Below are 17570 nucleotides of genomic sequence, written 5' to 3' on the forward strand. Positions count from 1 at the left end.
GTTTATAGCCGGGACATCTCTCTCCCCGCGTGATTCCCGGGGGAACGCGGGCTCGGTCCCGTCCGCCTGCCTGCCGCTGAGTGTGGGCTCGCCGTCCCTTAGCCCGAAGCCCCCGGTACTGGCTGTTACTGGGCGGCGGGGAGAAGACAGGAACTTGCCCTAATGGGACCTGCCCTGGCGCCCGCTTCTGCAGGGAAGGTGCCCGGGGCGGACCTCCCACCCCCTGCCTGGGTGAGCGATCCGAACGAGCCCCCGTCTCCCTCGCCCTTTGTCTGCCGGGGCGCTGGAGGCCTCTTGCACCCGCCGGACCTGACTTCGCCGCCGCGGGGAGGGCCCGCGTCCCTCCCCCAGCACCAGCGGCTGCTGCTTCGCACCCACAGGACAAACCCCAGCCCCGCCTCTCTAGGCTCTGGCTCCATCCTGCCCCTGGGGCCGGTTCCCTCCGCACGGGATCCCCGGGCTCTCCTGCCCCTGCAGCCGCTCCCATAAACCGGCTGCAAACAGTCTAGCGGCCGGGCATTAACATGCACGAAGCGAGTTCAGACGTTAATTTCCAGAGTGCCAGGCGGCTCCTGGTGGAGGAGGCGTTTCCCGCTGACACGCCGAAGGGGCCGCTCGGCGTGACGGGCGTGGGTGAAAGCAGCCCGACTCCCCAGGAGCGAGCAAAGGGCGGTGCGTGTCCCGGCTGCCCCCGTGGGTGCTGGGGGGCGGGAGGTGTCTCGGTGCGCACCCGGCGCTGAGCCGCGTGTCAATGGCAGCTCGGAGCAGGCCGGACCCAGAACCGGAACAGAGCTGCAAGGCGGGGACCGCGCTGGCCTGCCCGCAGCATCCCCGGCTTCCCTCGCCTCGCTCCCGGCGGCAGGAACGTGGATGGGCATTTACACCCGGGATGGTTTGCTGCCCCCTGCCGGTGCCTGCGGCGCTCCCCGGCTGCCGAATCTCCTCCCCGAGGGCGCGTTTGGCTTTGCCGCGCGGGCCGGCGCCTGCCAGCGCAGCTCAGCCCCGTGCTACCGAACCGGAGCCAGCCCAGCCCGGGCCCGGCCAGGCAGCAGCTGGGTGTTCCCAGGGCTGAGCATGGGCAACCCCCGGGTCTGCCTGATTTGCACCATTGCACGTGGTTGATCACAAGGGTGTGAACGGTGCAACCCGCCCGGGCCCGCCTGCAGGAGAGGGCTGTGCCAGGGGCTGGGGTGATGCTTTGTCTTACCAAGCCCACGGTTCGGGCTCTGTTTTAACGGGAAGCGGCTCCCTTTGCCATTGCTCTGGCGTGTCACCCACACGCCTAAAAGAGGGGGGCTGCCTAATTACCGCGCACCAATTGCCAGCACCGCGGTATGTTGCGTGGCTGGCGCTGCACAGACCCTGTTGCGGAGGCCTGGGGGCCTGCAGGAGATGCTGCACTTCAGCTCTCCCCTGGATTCCGGCAGCAGGTTCTGCACCCGGCCGCCTTGCAGGGGAGATGGAGGCTGCCCGAGCTGGGGGGGGTCGCTCCATGAGATCGCTGGTCAGGAGTCCGCCCGTCTAACCAGCACCGCAGCGGGCGCCTGGCAGGCACTGCTCTGCCTCGCTGGGTGCCTGTAACCCCGCCGCGGAAGGGGGCCAAAGGGCCTGGCTCGGTGGGGGGCCAGCCCAGGCAAACGCCTTTCCAGGGTGGCTTTCGGGGCTCAAGGGGGGGCGGCTCCTCGCCAGCCCCTCGCAGGCAATCCAGGCCCAGGGCAGCGGGGGTTCGCGCTCAGTAGGGGCTGGGAGCCCGGCGCACAGGGCTCCTGCAGGGCGGAGGGGATCAAGCGGCGGGCACACGGAGAGCTGACTCTGCAAACAAGCCCATGGACGCCTCCCGGGCCCCGGTGCGGGGCTCAGCAGCCCCCCCTTTGCCAGGGCACTGATACAGGGCGCAGCCTGCCGATTTGCCCGCTCTGTATCCCAGGCTCCCCTCCCCCTCTCTTTCGCGGGGGGTGGGGCCTGGCTTTGACCGTCCCAAGCCTGGGTCCCGGCACGCACAAGAGAGACTGAAAACCTCCCCCGCGAGCTCCCCGCGGGGCGCCCAGAAATCTGTCCTTTGTATTCAAATCTTCCTGTCCTGCGGAGCCAGAGAAAAGCAGGGGCTGGGCTGGGCTTTTAGCTGTGTCCTCATTAACCTCCCTTTGCTGCTCCGCCGAGTGAAAGGAGCGAAACCCTTTATTCTTGTAGCTGTCAGCATCTGCGCGCAGAACAGTGGTGCGAGGCGGGGAGGGCCGCACAAGGCGGCTTTTCTCCCGGAGGTCCCAGCAGGAGACTCGCCTTTCAGACCCGTTTACTGGCCTGGGAAGTGGTCGCTGGGCCCTTGGGGAGGGGATAGATTTGGGCAGGGGAGGTGCCCGGGGGCAGAGAACGAGAGGGGGCCTGGTCGTGCCGGAGTGCTCAGGTCACCTGCAAAGGATTCCAACCCGGCCTGACTCGCAGCCTGCAGCCAGCTCGGGGTGGGCCCCGGGTCTTTCCTCCTCCGGAGTCTTGACGCTGCGGGCCAGAGAGTCCAAAACGGGAGCGACTGGGACGGTTTCCTTCCTGCGTTGCCGAGTCAAACCCTGGCCCTGGAAACGTTAAAGGAACAGCAAGAAACCGGCGTTACCAACCCCCTTCCCTGGTGGGAGCTCGCCGCGACTCCGTCCTAACCCCCTCCCAGCAAAAGAGCGGGGCCCGGAGCTGCCCGCGGAGCCCCGCCAGCCTGGGGGGAGAGGACTCCCCGCCTTGCGTTCAGCCTCAGAGGCCGCAAAGGCTGAAGGAGCGAACGGGAGCCCTGGCCGCCTGCCCTGGGGAGGAGAGGTCACACCCCGGGCAGAGACAGCCCCGCCCGGCCAGGCTCTTCTGCCGCTGAGCCGGGCTCCGGGCTCTGGCGGGCTCCCGGCTGGTTTCGTTTTCGCTTGGCTGCTGCGCCCGGCGCAAGGTCAGCGCTGCCCGGGCAGGGTATTTTAAGAGGGGTTCTGGCGCAGCGCGTGCAAGAGAAGGCCGAGTGCGCGCCCGGTGCCAGCCAGGGGCAGCCCCCGGCTCCCACCAGGGTTACCCCCACTCCGGGGCGCAGCGGGCTTTCTCCGCCCTTGCGCTGCATTAGTAGCTCTTCTCCGGCAGCCCCGCCCGCCCCCGGGGGCAGCCGGCTGGGCTGAGCCGCCCGGTGCACAGGCTGCAGGAAGGCGCACGCGGGGCGCGCTCCTCCGGCTGCTGCGCAGGTGGGAGATGCGCGGGCCAGGCTCCCCCAACGCCCCGGAGAGGGAAAGAAACTTGGGGGAGCCGCGAATCCCGCGGTACTGCCGCGGCCCAGGGCTGGGGCAGCGGGGTGCTGCTGGCTCTCCTTGGGCCCCGGCCGGAGCACTGTCCAGTGCCGCTCAGCCCCTGGCCCGGGGCCCCGGCGCAGGGCCGCCAGCGCAGCGTACGAGCGGCCAGGGGAGGGGGGACTCGAGACCAGCCGCTTCCTCCTGCGTTTGTACGGCTGGGAAAAGGGGCCAGAGCGGTTCCGCCCCCAGCCCCCACATTGTGCTTCCTAACAGCCGATGAGTAAGGTCAGGGCGCCCCCTGCCCCAGAACGGCGGGAGCAAAGTGCCTGTTTGCTCCGGGAGGCTTCCCCCGCTCAGGTGAGCGAACAGACCCTGCAGGAAGAGTTTAGCAAAGCTTCACACAGGCTGTCCCGTGAGATTAGCACTCCCTGCTCCAGCAAAAACAGGGTCTGATACTTGTAAGGATAAAACTCCTCCTTGGAAGAGGGAAACAGCAGCTGTACCTGCTCTCACCTTTCTTTTCAGGTCCCCTTTAAGAGCACAGGGGGTCCTGGGAGGCAGTTTGGGGGCTGTCTCTCTCTTGCTCGCCTAAGAAGGCCCAAAGTGCTGCAGCTGCCCCGTGTCAGGGTTGGTAAAGAGACTGGCAAAGGTGGGTGGTGGTTGGGGTTTAATCAGAGACAAGGGATCAGAACAAGGCTTGGGATGATGGATGGGGGACATACCAAAATCGTGGACAAAGACGCCTCCTCTTGTGCATTCCACACGCTGAATGAATGAGGGGAGACTGGCCTTTCCACCGGGATTCACGGCGTAGCAAAGGCCATACTCCTGGGGCTAAAAATGCTGATAAAAGGATGTAAAGCTGCACATTGGTTAGAGCCTCACTTGCCCCCCTCCTTGGGTTTACAAAGCAGGTGTCACTGATACCTTCTGTTGTGCAGGATGCCAAGCCAACCTCTGTGGGCCCCTCCCCTTGAACTCCAGCAAGGGCTGGGACATCTTAGAGCAGCTCTACAGTTTAGCCCCAGCTGCATTGGGGATGATGCAGCATGAGTGGGAGGGTGGTGGAAGGTGCTTTGGCACATGCGGCTGCAGGTTCCTTTTCCTGCTACAGCCCTTCCCCACAGAACATCACCTCTAGTGCCAGTGACCTAACAGGGATACAGGGACAGCTAAGCTACAGGAAAGCTGATTTTCCCCTTCCCTCTCTTTGCAGAACTCCTTATCTGAGGTAGCTGTCACACTTTCTCCACATCCTAATCAAGGTGGTATGTTCCCCACTAAAGAAAGCTACAGGGTATAATGCTTAGCTAAGTCCAGGGGATTTGCCTGGGAGAAGTTGGAGCAAGGCGACTGAATTCCAATTCTTGTGTTCTAGTCCTAGTCTGCGACTGACTCCGTCTGTAACCTGGACAGGGAAAGGTCCATATAATACGATGTCTCTCAGCTGTGCCATGAAGCTTAATGTCTGAAAAAGGTTGTGAGACAGTCACCTGAAAAGTACAATTACACAGTCCATCACAGGCTGCACAGTAGTTTGAAAAGTTTAAAAAAATATTTATTGATATACTAACATGAATAAAAACATTATACAAAGTTGTCTGACATACCAACTTGTAGTGTTTTCCTGCAAAATAAATTAAAAGCAGCCTAGAGATCTGGAGTCTACACTAGCAGTGTCCAAAAATACTAGAAAACATCACAAAATGCAAGGACGCCAACTCTAGGGTCACCAAAGGAACCCCAACCACTGACGGGAACACACTGCAAGCTCAATGGGCAGGCCCTGTCTTCAGGTGGGCAGCCCTTATTTAACATGCGGGCTGGGCTGCTGTCTCATTTCCAACAAAGAACTCAAGCATTCTCCAGGTAATAACATATCCAATGCTTGTTCTCTAAAGAGCAAACTGCTGTATGTAGTTTAAAGCAATCAGAAGTGGCATACAGGAATGATTTGGCTTTTTTAATAATAAAAAATAATAAATGCAAACCAGGCAGTAATTGGCACGGTTACAAGAACAATTGTTTTCACACACACACCTCCTCAGTTTCTTTTAGTAAAACCTCTTCTTTTTAGGTCTAGAGTCCTCCACATCTATATCAGTCTCAGAACCAAAACAAAAAAGAAGCAGCTCCCAAGAACTCCAGTTTTTTGGTACAAAATATATATATAAAAATATACTAAACTCCTAAGGAAGATGACTGAATTGTCCACTTTTTCCAGTCCAATGAAAAACCCCTATACTTCACCAGATTATGCCAGGATAAAATACTGATTCAATATACAAATACTGCAGTACTATTCCCTTGGGAACCCCCTTAAGACTAAAAATAGTGACAAACCTTTAATTGGTTGTTTGACATGCAACTAAAACACAAACTCATAGCAGCAATTTTTAAAAAAAGGTAGACTTTGAAGACTAATTTTAGTGGTAAACACAATTAGCACCAGCTTTTTAAACTTCAGTCCACAAAAGATTAAATTAAAACACACAATTTGCCTTTGAGAGGCTGATTTCAAAGTTAAACTTTCACACACACACACACATACACACACTCTCTCTCTCTCTCAAGGGGACTCAGCACATTTAATGCCAGATTAAAGGGGGAAGGAAGAATGAGATGAAAGTAAGGAGTTTCCAGATTATCACTTTCACAGTCTTTATAACTTTGGGATTGAAACAGCTGGTTAACAGAAAGGCACAATGTTAGCATTGGCAAAGCAGGTTCCCACCATTACAGGGGGGGGGGGAAAGACAGTTTTATAAGTGGCTGGTGCTGAAAAAAAGCCAGTTTCCATTTGTATTACAAGTTTCCAGGGCACAAGTCAAGAATCCCAAGAAAACATCACCCAGACTCTGAAAGGCAAGAATGCCTTTGAGTGGGACCAAGCCACCAAATGTGAAATACAATTTAATTTAGAACTGGAATTCTGAACAGGGACATCTTAGGTAGAGCTTGTCTAGGCTGGAGAACTTTGCACCGTAAGTACACAGATAGTGGTTTGCACTGGTTGTAAACGAAGGCAGGCATGCAGCACCTGTGCAAACCAGTACCCACCATGAGTCACTCCAGTCCAAGCCCTGACCTACACCAGTGCAACCCTCTTGATGCCCCAAAGTACAAACACAGGCACTGACACTATAGGAGTAGGGATGGAGAAGCAGTTCTCTATCATCTTATCAACTGGCCCCTCCCCAGACCAGCATCAAATGCCATTTTTCAATGGCCATCCCAGGAGGTTGTTTACACAAATCCATCACCAGCCTTATTCTAAGGATTTATGGGTTCAGCCGTTGGAAGCAGCTTCTTCCCTCTCCGTGTTCAGATGCCAACCTCAGAAAGGAGGGTGCAGTTCCCTTTGGATACACACCAGCTGCTACCATCACCAAAGCAGGTGTAACTGGAGGTCCACATAAATGCTGGGTGCCACCCTGCTGAGGAGGCAGGGTCTTCTCCCCTGCCCCTCACCCATGTCCTTGCTTTTCACAGGACCCTAGATTAACCCAGCTTTGCATAAGGGCGAGACAGCTGTCAGAATCTTTACCATGGGCAAGGCTGGGACAGAACATTCCAGAAGGCACATTGTAAGTTACTTTAGTTTGGATTTGCAAAGGCCAAGTAGTAAATATTTGGTGTGTGGGAAAGACAGCCAGACACAGCCTTTAAGATATCCAGACCCCCGCTTGCTCATTACTGAAGGAAAGGAACTTCCAGCATTCCCATGTCTGGGGCTTCAGAACACATGGTAAAGGCCACCACAGGGGCAAAGACTTCTGAATCCACAAGCTAATTTGAAGTTCTCAAAGTCATAGTAGTTAGTTTGGCTGCATTTGAATTATGAGGTCAACTGAATAACAGACGTTACTTTTTGGCACCAGGGAGCTCCAAAGCCAACTCTCCTTACAAACCCTCCTGCAGAGAAAACTGGTCTGACCCACATGACCTCTTGTCCCACGCACTTGAGGAGACTAATCCACCAGGGTTATGTTCAAGGCAGGAGCCATTGCATAAGATTAAGGGCTTGTCAACTCAAATTGGACCCAAGCTTACGTTTGTTAAAAACGAAACCTAAACCAATTAAGGTTTATGAATTAAATACAAAATCCAGTGGAGCCTTCCCTAGCAAGCAACCCAGACACCGCAGTACCAACAGCAATAGATTATCAAACCTCCCTGACGTTCACTACCCACCTGAGAGACCAGCATAGCAGGCAGCCCAGGCCCAAAGGAACTAGCATTTTAAATGCCTGACCATATCAGAGCAGTAAAACAGAATTGAAGAAATATGTGTGCGCCTATATTCACCTAGTGGAGCTGCGGCCTTTGGCTCTTTAGGAGTTGACAGCATCCCTTTAGTAGCCCATTGCAGGTGCTCCAGACTGTGGCTGAGTAAGATGCATGTCACTGGGGCAGGGATGTAGTAGGTGAACCCATCCACTTTGAAGCGGCACCTAAACACACTGACCCGCCAGCCCAGACAGTCATCGGCCACCCTGCTGCATAGATCTTTCAAGGGCTGCCTTTTGTAGGCATGTTCTTATAGCATGTGAAGGTACCAGGCTGCCCCTGCCACACACCCAGGAGAGTTCCAGATCACTACAATCGCAAAGGCTGCATTCAAAGAGTTCAGCAAGAGTCTCCTTGTCTGCCTGAAGGAGGCTCCATCCAGAGCCTGCCAAACGCTGTCCGTGGGGAACTGCTGCTTGAGAGGCTGTGAGGTGAGCGCTGTCCTCACCCCAGCCACATTGGGTCCTACCCTAGGAGGTTTTGAGCACCCTCGGTTTCCACTGAAATCCATGTGAATTGAAGGCACTTGGCAGCACCCAGTGTGAGCCTCGCATGCGCTGCCTCCACAGTGCTCATAAAGCTTGCTGGAAACAGGAGCTTGGCAGGAATTCGGATCCCACAAATGCTGTGTTTTAACCCTCACTCATTCCTAGTGGTAGCATCAAGACAAGGCTAATGGCAAGTCAGAGCCTCAAGCTGCCTGCTCTGCCATGCCTCATGGCACCTACAAACCTCACACCTAGGAGAAAAGTTTTCTCCATTGTGCTTGAGCTTCACAGCGGGTCTCCAAGTAGCACGGGGCTTTAGGCCCAAGGCTGCAAAACCTACACACAGGCCTGAAGGACATGTGCATGCAGCAAGTTAAATCCTGCCACAAGTATTTGCATGTACCATGCGATTTAATGCTCCCAAACATGCTGCGTGGGGGTGTCTGCAGAAGCTCCGCCAGGACTAGTGGCTGATGGATGCAAGGTGAAGTGTTGATGATACTGGGACAAGGAGAAGGCCTGGATTTGGAGAGCACTAAATCGTCCAGACTGGTTCTCATCCCTGACTTCTCTTCTTTCACGCACACAGAGAAATTCACAGCAGCCGCTCACACTGCTGATCAGCCGCCAGCTCAAGCTGTGCACCCCAAACGTGCCAGATGTGGTGTGAATGCAGGCTGTGCCGCCCATTCCCACTACAGCGGGTCTGGGTTTGCCAGCAGCAGCAACAGTTTTAGTCTGATGCCCCCTTGCCCCCACCTTCCTTCTGAACAAGGGAGGATTTTGTATAAAAATGTAAACAATATTTCCATTTCATTTGTAAAACATCACAAGAGAACTAGCAGTCACTTCATGCTCATCACTCAGAGCAACCTAGCCCAGGAGGATAGCTGGGCTTAAACTAATGTCCCCTGAAAACCCCCACATCTACAGGCAACCCCCAACCCTGCAGCATGCGGAACACTGCAGAAGTTGGCTGTCTGATTTGGATTGAGTTTGACTGTCCCAGGAGCTTGTGCTAATGCCTAGAAGGAAAAAAAAAACCAACCCCCCCCACCCCCAAACTCACTTTTTCTTAAGGAAAAGCTTTAGCCTGTTACATTGCATGATCCCATAGCCCTCTCCCCAACTGTCCAGGTACTTGCATGTTCTGGTGTTGCAGGTACCTGGTGTTCTGACATTTCAAGTTGTACAGCAAAGAAATCCAACCACAGAGAAACCTGGCTTACCAGTCACTTGCTAAGCACTTTTCAGCAGCCAGCAGCCAGCCTTAATCCCCACCAGAGAACCACTGCATTAGCCTTACTCTGGTGCCATCTGGTCAGAAAAACAGAATGCCCTTTGGTAGCTCTTAACGGGTTTCACTGTATCCTACTCCTCACAGCCCTCAGAGAAAATCTCTATTGGCTCCAGGAAGCCTCCACAGATACAATGAACCACCAAGACCATTGCTGACCGGCAATGGCAGAACACTTTGTTGGGGGAAGCCGGGGTGCTGTTTAATAGCCAATTGCTTATAGGGGCAGGGACACCTGATTTTTGCCTCCCCAAATCTCATTGCCATCTGGCATTCACTTGAAGAAAAACCCAATGAAACAATCAGGTAAAGCCAATGGGAAAGAGGCATCAGAAGGGACTATGGGAACCCATCCCCCCACCTCGTACCTCCTGGTTCAGTAATGTCTAAGATTGAAAAACCCAACACTGGTGGGAGACTCCTTGACGGTCACTGTAATCAGGTTGGCTGTCACGTCTGTGACAAAGACGTGTTCGATCAGGCTGCGGGTGGGTTTCCAGTCCTGGCTGGTCTGGATGGAGACTGACATGTTCTGACCCATACCAGGAAACGAGGCAGAATCCCGATCGGAATCGGAGCTGGTCTCCTCTTCGCCGGTGCTCATTTCAGACAGGGCTGCCGGCTTGTGGTTCTCTGTTGTGGGGTGCCCCTCTTGCGCACATGGGGCACCACTTTTTGTCACATCTCTTTCCCCAGCAGCTGCTCTTTGCATTGGTTTCTCATTTTTGCAGGTGTCCACACCTGGCGGCAGCCCAGTGTTTTGTGCATTCAGCACTGTGCCCACCCCGCTGCCCTTGGCAGCGGCTGCCCCCACATTCACAGCTGCGGCGCCAGCACTTTTGGCCACAGTTCCACAGACATGCCGAGGGAGGCTGCTGCCACCTGCTGAATTCGGCCCATTTTTGATACTCTGTAAGTTTAAAGCTTGAAGGTTCAGCTCCTGATTGGAAGTCAGCTGGCTTCCTGGGGCAGGCGAATTCCCAGATGCCTTGCTGCCGTTGGGCAGGGTCTGAGCCCCAGCAGTGAAGCCTGATTTCTGATCCCCTCCAGCACCACTGCCGAGTGCCTTGGCTGCTTTGGATCCTTGCACATTCAACCCAGGCTCCCCAGCTCCTTTCTGGTTTCTCATTTTTAAGTCCAGTCCTAGGCTACTCTTGGTGGATGCCTGTGACTTGAGTGCCAGCCTCCCTGGGGCTGGGGCCTCTGCCGAGCTCTGGTTTTGGGACATCCTGTTCATGTAGTGCACGATAGAACTCTGCCAGCTGATCCCATGGCTTGGGCTCCCAGAGGGGCCCTTCAGTATATTGGGCAGGTTCTCAGCGGATAAGCCCCCTGAACCAAGCCCACTCAGTGCACTTTGGGGCTCTTTCACATTAGATTTAAGCACAGCAACACCTGAGGCCTGAGCATTGTGCTGGGGCTGCAATTTCCCCATCAGTTTAGAACCTCCACCCGTCTCCTTTCGGGTTGTTTTCAGCACCTTTGCCAGGTTCATGGTCCTTCTGGCTGCCTTCTGCTCCGGAGGCAGAGGTTTCCGCCCACGCTTCTTCCCGACAGGGTCTTTTATTTCCGGCTTTGCAACCAGAATCTGAGCTTTCTTCTGTGGCACTGGGTGAGTCTCTCTGCACCGGGGACCTCTCTTTGCCTCCAGGTCACTCTCATCCTCTTCATCAGAGGAGGAAGAAGATGAAGACGTGGAGGATGAGGAGCTACTTGACTTGATTTTTGGAGGCACCTCTGGTTCCTTTAAAATAAAAATAAAGAGGGAGCAGGAAGAACATCAGCTTGAATTAAGATAGCCACACTCAGTTCTGCCAGCTAAGTTCTTCAGCAAGATACGAATTTGTTCCCAGTGACCCCACAGATCACTGCATCACATGCACCAGTGTGCGCAGGCCTCAACTCTGCAAAGGGCTAAAGAGCCCCCACTGCACACAGGCCAGATCTAATATATCGCCCTCAAATTCCACGTGACTCACGCTTTTCCCTCCCCATCATTGCTGATAAGCAATTACCAAAGGGTCTGGATAAAGAGAAGCTCCCCCTATCCCTGCCCCTTATATGCAACCTCAAGACACATTCCTGGATACATTCTGCTCTCAGAACAGTGTCTCCTGGCAGCTCTGTGCCCCCCCATTCTCCAACGGAAACCCAAGACGTATGATCCATTTCAGCAACACTTCACATTATGACACAAGAGGTTGCAAGGGCCTTTCAGGCAAAGAATGTCCCAAGAACTGGCATCACCCCCACCACCCCATACATCACCACTGTTACTCACCACATGTTTCCTGGGCCTGCCTCTGGGTCGTTTGCCCCTCTTCCGATTCTGCACCTCTTTCTCATGTTCCCTGCAAACACACCAATTGAGAACAATGCTGCACCCATGAGCCAGCCTAGTTCCTCTCTGATCAGCAGAGCCCTTGTTTGAAATGCTGCACAACCCAGTTCTAATCCAAGCAGCAACGGATACTCATGAGTGTTATACTTGTGACAAACATACAGCAGTCTTTCCTGGAGAGCTCCAAGCATACAGATTTCACTCTGACCCAAACTGTTTGTTATGGGTTTGGGAAAGCACCCAGGTCATTCTGTAAGTTCGGGGAGTGGGGGGGGTGGAGGAATTCTCTCTGGGAGTCACAGAGTAGCTCTCTCAGCAGTGGAATACGTAGAATATTTACCCCATAGCAACAGATGCTGGTTACTGGAATAGAAAGTCTGTTACTATAGATTGTGTGTGAAGTTCTTATAGCAGCCAAGCTGGCAGCATGGCAGAAGTTGCCAAGCTCTGCACTGCCACAAAGGAAACCAATATGATGAAGGAAAGAGACCTCTTAGAAACAGGCTCCCAGCAAGGTGTGGTGGCAAAGAGGCATCACTGTCTTCTACCAGATGATTCCCTGTGACAATAAGAGGCCATAAAGGGCCCTCTGACTGTGAGGCAAGATGCCATATAGGAATGGCAATTATGGGATGGAGAGGAGGTTAGAAGAATAGTGTCTCCAGAGCAAAGTGACGGCTGACTGAACACCGGAGTACCTTACTCACTTTTTTAACCGCTGCACCCTATTCATTGTGCCACCCACAATAATACCTAGATTTTGTATTAAAAAACAAAGTGGATTTAGAAACCAGCTATAATTTAGGCCAATCAGAAAGTTTAGTGTTTTATATTAGTGCAAAGGCAAAGGCCAGCGCTGTGACTACCGTAGCCAGAGGGCTATATCTGCACCCCAGTGCACAAGGAGTTCTAGTTACCTTAACTAATCACGCAATCAAATTGCAGAGCTGAGCTCCATATACGAGTACTGAACATTCTAGAGAGCAGCGTTTCTCTAGCCCCGCCACGCCACCCAATCATGCCAGGGGTAAGTATCACATTCCTCCAACAAGTATGTTTTCAGTGGATTTTCAAAATGTTTGTTTCTGTAATTCTAGAAACTGCCTCTACCTGTGCATGGAGCCATACACAAAAATACAACCAGTGGCCCAGACCTTAGATTAGAGGACAAGTACATGCTCATTTCTAAGTTAAATGTCTGTATCACATGCTAGTGTGGTCACACTGCACAATCTATGTAAAAGACATTCTGATCTCGGGCCCCAAATTAATCACATTTATAACACTTGGTAGCTGTCTATGAACCTAAACTGTCAGTTTAGAGTATCATTGTATTTTAGCCTGGTGAGCTCTTCAGTAAGTTGTTTGCAGGACAGCCAAAGACCAAATGATTGATTAGACATTGTTCATCCAACAACCACCACCAAAAGTATTTCTAGTTTGCTCACTTCTTTTGGAAGGCAAGGAGCAGTCTTGGATCAAGAATATTCTCTTCAGGTTCCCAGCTGTTGTGTCTGGAAAAGAAGAGTAAACACATAATAGAGAGTAGCAACATGAAAGCATTTTTTAAAAGTTTGGACTAATATATGGAATATCATCTGTTCAAAAGAAGCTCACATGACAGCCCACGGGATCGATTTGACTCTGAGAACAGTGCGCCCGTCCCATCCAAAGCCACATCTTCCAATAACCCTACAGTAATGATCGGGCAGGGAAAGTGGGAGTTGTTACAATCGCTGCAGAAATGGCAACACTACATAGGATGCAAACCTCATTCTCATCAGAGTGCACCGCAGAAGATGCTCTGGTGAACAAACGACCAGAAGTGACTCTGGAAAGGGAGTCCTGGTTTTTTTTGCGGGGGCGGGGGCGGGGGAGCCTCCCCTCCCTTGCCCAAGGGTCAGAAAACAGGGAAGGTCTAGAAAAGTGAAGTGCCTTGATTGACGGGGGCAAGCCCTGGATGAGCCCAAGGATTAGGGATAACAATGTGTGTGCTGCCTGGGGGAGGGGGCGTGGAAGGAGAAGCCGGGAGGGAAAAGGGTTTCCAGGAGCAGCTGGCGGGAGGAGTAAACAGACACGGTCCCCTCCGGGCTGCCAGATCCCCTCCCTTTCTGGGAAAGGCGCAGCCCCACCGGCATCAATGGGAAGCTCAGGTTTCATCCGGCAGGCGAAGCGTGGACACCAGGCAGCTCCCCCGGCCCGTCCCCACCGGAGCGGGGCCCGCTCGGAGCCGCCTGCCCCAGCCTGGGGGCGGCAGCACGAAGCGTGCGCCGGACGGACCTGGGGGGGGTGGACACACACACTCACACGGACCCCCCCACACACACACTCACACACGGACACACACACACACACAGACAGAGACACGGACACACACACACGGACACACTCACTCACACACGGACACACACACACGGACACACAGACAGACACACTCACACACGGACTCCTATTTGTAAACAAAAGGACCCGGGGCCGGGAGGCGGCGCCGCCGGAACAGAAGCAGCGGGGAAGGGGCCGGGGCCGGGCCGGGGGCCCCCGCGCCCGCACTCACTTGGAGGACCAGCCTCGCCACTTCACCAGATACTCCAGCTTGCCCTGCGGGGAGGAGAGAGAGGCGGTTAGCGCCGGGCCGGGGAGGATGCCCCGGGAGCGGGGGACGGGCCGGGGGTGCCCGCGCCGGGCGCCCACCTTGCGGAGCCGCTTGCTCAGGATGCACTCGGCCGCGAAGACCTGCTCGCCCACGCTGCTCAGCTCCTCCATGGCGCCGGCCGGCCCCGCTCCCCGCCCCGAGCGAGCCAGCGACACACAAGGGGACTCGCCGGACGGAGCCCCGAGGCGCGCCCCCGACAGCCGCGGGCACCCGCAGCCCTCCCTCCGGCGCGCTCCCGCTGCGGGGCACACAATGCAGCGCGCGCGCCCGGCTCCTCCCCCACCCCCAGCTCGGAGGCTCCCCAAATTCCCAGGGAGCCAATGGGGAGGGGAGAGCGGGAGGGCGGAGACTGGCAGCTGGGGAAGGGGATGGGGTCAGGCTGCTGCAGAAAGGAGAGTTATTGTCTCCGCGCGACCCCTCCCCTTCCTGCCCGGCGCAGGGGCTTTGCTCCCCCTGCCCCGAGTATGGAACCGGGGGGAGGGGCCTTTGGCCCTGGCAATAATCCCAGGCATAATAATTTAACAGCCCTCGGGCTTCCCCAGCGCCCAAAGGGCCCCAACGACCTTCATGCAGCGCATGCAAAATCCGGCTTTAGTGCAGCACAGAGGCTGCAAAACCGACTGTGCAGGGAACAGGGAGGAGATGCTCCAACTCCTACAGCACCTACAGCTTGGTCCCTCCCTCGCACCCAGTAGAAACCAGGGGCTCTCACAGCCAGTGCTCTGTGGCTTGTGGCCGCTCTCAGCTCCTAAACTAATTAACTTTAGGGAAAACAACTAAATCTGCACATAAACGTGTCCAAATCCTTGTAACTTATCGTCATAAGGTTTTTTTGGTGCAATAGTAACAATAATGTGCAGTGGTCTCTAGTCTTTACTGGACCTAAACAGAATAGAAACACAAATAAGGTGCTTTGGGCATTCGTGTCTTTTTTCTTGTTTCTTTTGCTCTTTCGGTTGCTTTTAAAAACAGACCCACTAGCTACTGTGTGTGCTGTGAAAAGTGATATTAACAAACATACAAATCTCTCTTTCACAGGGCTGCCCAGAGGATTCAGGGGGCCTGGGGCACTTGTAGTCACCCAGCGGTGGTCCCAGTCTTCGGTGGCATTTCGGCAGCGGGGGCCCTTCAGTCGCTCTGCGTCTTCGGCAGCACTGAAGGCCCCCCCGCCATCAAAATGCCGCTGAAGACCGGACCACCACCAGGCCAGAGTTCACGGGTCCCCTGCGGGGCCGGGGGCCTGGGGCAAATTGCCCCACTTCCCCCCCACCTCCCCCGGGTGGCCCTGCTCTTTCACAGTGGATTTACTCAGTCCTGGCAAGCCCAGGGATAAATTAAACCCTGGATGGTGAAGTGGGTACAGAGGCAATGGGGACCAGGGGTAATGGGGCACTGGAGGAGGCAGCAGGGGTGAAGGAGGGTAAGCTCAGGGCCAGAGTCTGGCACCACATCCCAGGGATGGGGCCTGAACCCCCTTGGATAGAGCCTGCCACCTGCCACCCCAGGGCTGAAGCCCAACCCCCACCCCCCCAGGAAGGTGGGGAACTCACTGGCTGCCTGCTCCTCCAGCTCATGTGACTCCAGAGGAAGTCAGGGTTCAACCACTGTTGGTGGCCCCTGGGGAGGGGCTGCTGCTTTGCCCCCCTCCTTCACCACCCAGGAGGCTGTGGCTGCAAGAACCCCTGGTGGCTGCACGCAGCCACGGCGGACACATTTGAGAAACGCTGGTATAAACTGAGTTATACCCTCAGCAGAGCTGACTGGAAAATGCAAAAGAAAAAAAAATCAATTCTGCAAACATTTTTGACATTTTTAAAGTCGTTTTTGATTTGCAGCGTTTGAAATGGGCCAAGTTTTCATTTCTCTCTATTTTTTGCAGTATCTTTAATTGAAATTGTTTTCAAAATGGCTATCAAAACTTTTTCATTTATCAAACCCAATTTTGATAATAATTTTGATTGTTTTAAAAATATTAAAAATTATGAAAAAAACCAAAACACTAGATAATATTAAAAAATGTTTGGCTAGCTCTAAGCATAACCAATGGTTTATTATATTATATAACAAATGAAGAAAGGGGAAATTAATTGATAGTAATTAATATAAATCAGGAATAATGAAAAACTGACAAGAGAAGCAAAGGTACATAAGGTGAAATCTATGGCCAGGAGAGTTAAGAACAAGGAATTTTAAAAAATATTTTAGCAACAAAAAGAATTCTTACAATGGTAATGATCCACTACTGGATGGACATGGTAGAATTATCAATAGTAATGCAGAAAAGGCAGAAGTGTTCAATAACTATTTCTGTTCTGTACCTGAGGAAAACCAGATGATATAGTTTCATTACATAGTGATGACAACGTTCTTTCTATTCCACAAGAATCCCAGGAGAATATTAAACAGCAGCTACTTAAGTCAGATATTTTAAAATCAGCAGGTCCAGTTAACTTGCATTCCCATAATTTTAAAAGAGCTGGCAGAGGAGCTCGCTGGACCATTAATGTTGATTTTTCAATAAGTCTTGGAGCACTGGGGAAGTTCCAGAAGACTGGAAGAAAGCTAATGCTGTGCCAATTTTAAAAAAGGGTAAACGGGATGACTTGTGTAATTATAGGCCTGTCAATCTGACTTCCATCCTGAGAAAGCTAATGGAGCAACTGATAAAGAGACTTAATTCATAAAGAACTAAAGGAGAATAATGTAATTAATGCAAATCAACATGGATTTATGAAATATAGATCCTGTCAAACTAACTTGATATCTTTTTTTAATGAGATTATATGTTTGGTTGATAGAGGTAATAGTGTTGATGTAACATACTTAGACTTCTGTAAAGTGTTTGATTTGGTACCCTGTGACATTTTGATTAAAAAACTAGAACAATAAATGGATTAAAAACTGACTTTCTGATAGGTCTCAAAAAGTAATTTTAAATGAGGAATCATCAATGAGCAGGCATGTTTCTAGTGGGGTTCTTGGCCGTACGCTATTTAACATTTTTATCAATGACCTGGAAGAAAACATAAAATCATCACTGACAAAGTTTGCAGATGACACAAAACTGGGGGAGTGGTAAATAATGAAAAGACCAGGTCCTTGTGTTAGAGCAATCTGGATCACTTGTTAAACAGCGTGCGAGCTAACAATAAGCATTTTAATACATCTAAATATAAATATGTACATCTCGCAACAAAGAATGGCAGCCATACTTACATGATGAAGGACGCTACCCTGGGAAGCTGTGACTCTG

General features: G+C 53.1%; 1 protein-coding gene across 2 annotated transcripts; it reads right to left on the reverse strand.

The window, feature by feature from the left end:
* Window positions 1–4180: 4180 nt before the first annotated feature.
* On the reverse strand, window positions 4181–14476 carry CBX2 (chromobox 2). 2 transcript variants are annotated; one of them, XM_044981495.1, is made up of 6 exons: window positions 14356–14476; window positions 14219–14262; window positions 13113–13178; window positions 11605–11674; window positions 9692–11067; window positions 4181–4741 (listed from the first exon to the last, which is right to left on the reverse strand). In XM_044981495.1, the coding sequence occupies exons 1-5, from the start codon at window positions 14425–14427 to the stop codon at window positions 9700–9702; spliced, it is 1620 nt and encodes a 539-aa protein (XP_044837430.1). In that variant the 5' UTR covers window positions 14428–14476; the 3' UTR covers window positions 4181–4741; window positions 9692–9699. The 2 variants fall into 2 exon arrangements, with proteins under 2 accessions (XP_044837430.1, XP_044837429.1); XM_044981494.1 differs by lacking the exon at window positions 4181–4741 and having other exon boundaries at window positions 4854–11067.
* Window positions 14477–17570: the final 3094 nt, after the last annotated feature.

The sequence above is a fragment of the Mauremys mutica genome, chromosome 12, assembly GCF_020497125.1.
Source record: "Mauremys mutica isolate MM-2020 ecotype Southern chromosome 12, ASM2049712v1, whole genome shotgun sequence".
Lineage (NCBI taxonomy): Eukaryota > Metazoa > Chordata > Testudines > Geoemydidae > Mauremys > Mauremys mutica.

Coding starts and splice junctions, on each gene's coding strand:
- CBX2 (XM_044981495.1), bottom strand. CDS start 14,427: ATGGAGGAGCTGAGCAGCGTGGGCGAGCAGGTCTTCGCGGCCGAGTGC. Junction 13,179..14,218: donor TGGCGAGGCTGGTCCTCCAA/GTGAGTGCGGGC, acceptor CTTCTTTTCCAG/ACACAACAGCTGGGAACCTG. Junction 11,675..13,112: donor CTCCTTGCCTTCCAAAAGAA/GTGAGCAAACTA, acceptor GTGTGTTTGCAG/GGAACATGAGAAAGAGGTGC.